Source organism: Egretta garzetta, unplaced genomic scaffold (assembly GCF_000687185.1).
Source record: "Egretta garzetta isolate BGI_Z169 unplaced genomic scaffold, ASM68718v1 scaffold120, whole genome shotgun sequence".
Lineage (NCBI taxonomy): Eukaryota > Metazoa > Chordata > Aves > Pelecaniformes > Ardeidae > Egretta > Egretta garzetta.
The window spans coordinates 106301-110139 of NW_009258270.1; the positions used below are offsets into that span (position 1 = coordinate 106301).

Below are 3839 nucleotides of genomic sequence, written 5' to 3' on the forward strand. Positions count from 1 at the left end.
GTGTTAGAAAAAGCTTTTTGTTTCCTTGTTCTGATTTGGATGGGAACAGATGTAATTGAGCAACTCGAGATATCAAGTTCAGATTTGTACAGTAAAATTATTACCCAAACCCAGCTTTGCCTGTTCTAGGGTTTTTTTATAACCTACCTCTTGTTTTGCTAGGTAATGCAACTCGTTAATTGAAGAAAGTTCAAGTAGTATAGAGTATGACTTTTGTCCTAATTGCCTCAGAAGCCAACTTCCATTTTCAGTCTCTGTTTAGTAGTTTGATTTTGGTTTCTCGATAAATACAGGTAAAACTTAAGGTTGTCACAATATCCTTAGGATACTGTTTGCACCTGCAAGGTAAAATAGGCGTACAGTGGGCATGTAGTTCATACTGGAATGATGCTGTCTGTGCTTCAAGTGTAACTGTTGTCCTTCATATAGACGTGCACTGCTGCCTTTGCCACCAAAGACAGACTGCGGACACACATGGTGCGCCATGAAGGAAAGGTATCGTGTAATATCTGTGGTAAACTTCTGAGTGCAGCATATATCACCAGCCACTTAAAGACACACGGGCAGAGCCAAAGTATCAACTGTAATACCTGTAAACAAGGCATCAATAAAAGTAGGTGAACGTTTTAAAAACATTTCTAATAACAATGTGTTTGCAAAGGGAATTGCCTTTGGTTACGTTAAAATGCAAAAACGTACCCATCAGTTTGGGTATTCACACCTATTAAAACCAGATATTTGATAACAGGATCTTCTTCAGCTCAAGAAATTGGCATATGTGGAATTAGTTTGCTGCTAGACTGTGCTCTTATCCCTTAGGAGTGCCCTGCAGGTTGCGAGAGTAACCCATTTCTCAAAGAAAAGAGTCCCCAGGTTTTCTCGGCTTCTTAAGTACAATGCTGCTTCCTGAACTGCGCAGGCCTAAAAGTCCAACAGATAATTGTGGAGATTTTAGAATATTTAAGAACTGCTAAGATCTGCCAAGTTTCAGGTTTGAAGCCTCATCTAAAGCTCATCAAAATTAGGAGAAAGATTTCTCTGCTTTCTCTGAGCTTTGACCCTGGGGCTCAATGATTCCTCCCTCTGGCAATAGCTGACAAGCAAAGCATTTAAATCCAGCTCTGGTATGTTTTGGGCATTAATGGCATTTGACTGGTGAGCAGGAATTCAAATGAGATGTTTGTAGTAGTTCCTTCTAGTCTTAAACTCTGTGGAAAGTGCTGAAGCCTGAACCTGGGAGTGCCTAGGAAGCAAACGAAGACTTGACTTTCAAATCTTCCCTATTAAAATACCTGTAACTTCCGCTCACTGACATGGTTAGTGATGTAAGACGGGTTTTCAGAGGAATCGAGAGGGAGAAGTAAGGAATGTCTTTGGAAACTTTGTCCTTAAAGTCTTTTAAACAGTATTAATTTATAACATCTTTTCAGTTCCTGTTACTCCTGGATAATTTGAAGGTACCGGGAATGTTTTAAATGCCTGATTCTTGAGCTTGATACGAAATTTGGATGCAAAGTATTTTGCAAGGTATAGGGTTACAGCTCTGGCTTCCCAAGTCAGGCCGGTGGTGCTAAGCCAGTTCAGAAGGCATTTACAGCAGTTGTTAGAGGTGGAAATGATGAGCTGTAATGTGGCCAGAGGGTAGTAACATGCTGTTCTGTGATGCAAAGGTAAACTGAAAATTTTAAGTCATACTTGCAATAAAAAGTAAAAAGGCTTTTTTTTTTTTTTTTTTTTTTTTTTTTAAACTGGAGCTGAGGTTTAGAAAAAGTGGAATCAGCTAACCAGCTTGAATTGTAGAGACTCATTGTAGTATTTTATTTCGTTCTTCCTAAAATACAAAGAAAATAATCAGAAAGGAATTTCATTTTTGGCAGTGAAAGCAGATGTTCCTGACTTAACATTTTGGATTTTAGATCTTGGAAAAGTAGTTTTATAAAACACAGAATTAATTATATGTTTTTAAACACCTGTGTGATTTTTGCTCTTGGAATCCTGTGAGATTCCACACACTCTTTATGGAAGAAGCCTTTGTGATCTCAGCAGAAAACAGAGTAACTTTTCAAGGTGAATTTGTGTTCTTACTTAATTGGCATAGCATGCATGAGTGAAGAGACCAGCAATCAGAAGCAGCAACAGCAGCAGCAACAACAGCAGCAGCAGCAACAACAGCAGCAGCAGCAGCAACAGCAGCAACAACAACAACAGCAGCAGCAGCAACAGCAGCAGCAGCAGCAGCATGTAACAAGTTGGCCTGGAAAGCAGGTAGAGACCCTGAGATTATGGGAAGAGGCCGTCAAAGCGAGGAAGAAAGGTAAAACAAAACAATACTTACAGTTTTGGTTTTATAAGATGCTGGAGTTTACAGTTATGTAGGCAGTTTAAGATGTCAGGAAAGGGTGTCTTACGTGAAAGTGTCACTCTCGATCTTAGAAGTAATAGCTAAAAACTAGCAGGAGGATACCAGGACCAAAATTACGCTGTTGTAAATGAACTCCTTATTGCTTGCTTCCCTTTGGTGTCCGTGCTGGAACATGTACGTAGCGGTCATCAATTATATAGGGATGTTTGTGTCTGCTCCAAAGCAAGAGTGTGTTTTTTTTGACCTGCATGTGGTTTTTACCTCTGTTTATGCATATTTACCAGTTATTAACTTGTGTGCATATATACATATGTATGTATATATACACACACATACAACACGCTCTGTCGTTGCATCATTGTCAGCTCGCACGTGGGTGCTTTCTGTGTCCCTTTCATCTTTTCTCTCCCAGTTTATTCCAGTCGCTTTATAATCACGTAACTGCCTTTGCATAAAGTTCGCTAGAACTCATAGAACTTACTCTTCTATCTCTTTGTTGTTTTTTTCCATTACAAAATTAACTAATAAGCGATGGTGTTTTTCATTATTGCTACCTCCCGGCTTACCTATACCTGCGCTGCTGTAATTGAAGTTGAATAGCTTCCTGTGGTTGGCCAGTGTCAGTTTTGTGAAGAACAGATTGCTTCAGTTTAGTTAGGAGCGTAGTAGTTTAAAGTCTCCTGTTACTGCTCGCTTATTCTTTTCACAACAGTTTGATTTCTAATGCCTGTCATGTGAATCCTGTGGATTACATGTTTTAGGAGAAATGCTTAGTGACCGCTCGCTAGCTTTTTTTAGTAATAAATGTTTTGGACTCACCTTATTTTTTTTTTCTTTTCTCCTAAACTTCCTTTCAGTTTCTTCAATCTTTTTTTCTTTTCTAGGTCTTGTTTGTGTATTAGGCTGCTAGCTCCTTTCACCTTGTTATTCCAGTTGAATTGAATTCTGTGATCAGGCAGTATAGGAACAGCTTATTCATGTTAAAATGTAGTGATAACAGAAACATGAAATATCATCAGGCCACTAAATAGATAAAGCAAATGGATGTCAGATTTGGAAAATCTCCGAGAAATATTTTTTTTCTGCTTGTTCCTTCCTATGTCTTGTTCCCTCTTCCTTTCCTTTCTTACTGAGATCGTTGAATATGCTTTAACAGAAACAGTGGGTTTGGACAGAACGGTGGGTGAGGGAGGTGGGTGGGTAGAAGTGTTGTCAGATGGATGATATTCGCTTAACTTAGGTGGGGAAGGGGCGTGGGGTGGGATGTGCCTTTGCGTGCTGCTGTGCTTGGGAGGTGAAGCTAGACCAGTCAGTGCCGTGCCTATGTGCTGCTCTTTCCATGCTGGTTCTCCTGTGCTAGTGCCACCTTTTGCATTGGCTTTACAACACTATATGGGATTTTTTTTTTTAGCCTAATGCGATTTATTTTCACAGTTTGTTTTTGGTTTTGTTTTGGTGTTTTTTTTTTTTTCACTCT

General features: G+C 39.4%; 1 protein-coding gene across 8 annotated transcripts in view; it reads left to right on the forward strand.

Moving 5' to 3' along the window:
- Nucleotides 1–3839, forward strand: part of VEZF1 (vascular endothelial zinc finger 1) — an 8110-nt gene that overhangs the window by 2265 nt on the left and 2006 nt on the right. For 5 of the 8 annotated variants that reach the window (XM_035889286.1, XM_035889283.1, XM_035889309.1 and 2 more), the window contains 2 exons: nt 430–613; nt 2093–2314. In XM_035889286.1, coding sequence (XP_035745179.1) covers nt 430–613; nt 2093–2314 — 406 coding nt within the window. Of the gene's footprint in view, nt 1–429; nt 614–2092; nt 2315–3839 lie in introns of those variants that run through there. The other 3 variants (XM_009633912.2, XM_035889304.1, XM_035889322.1) reach the window with 2 other exon arrangements.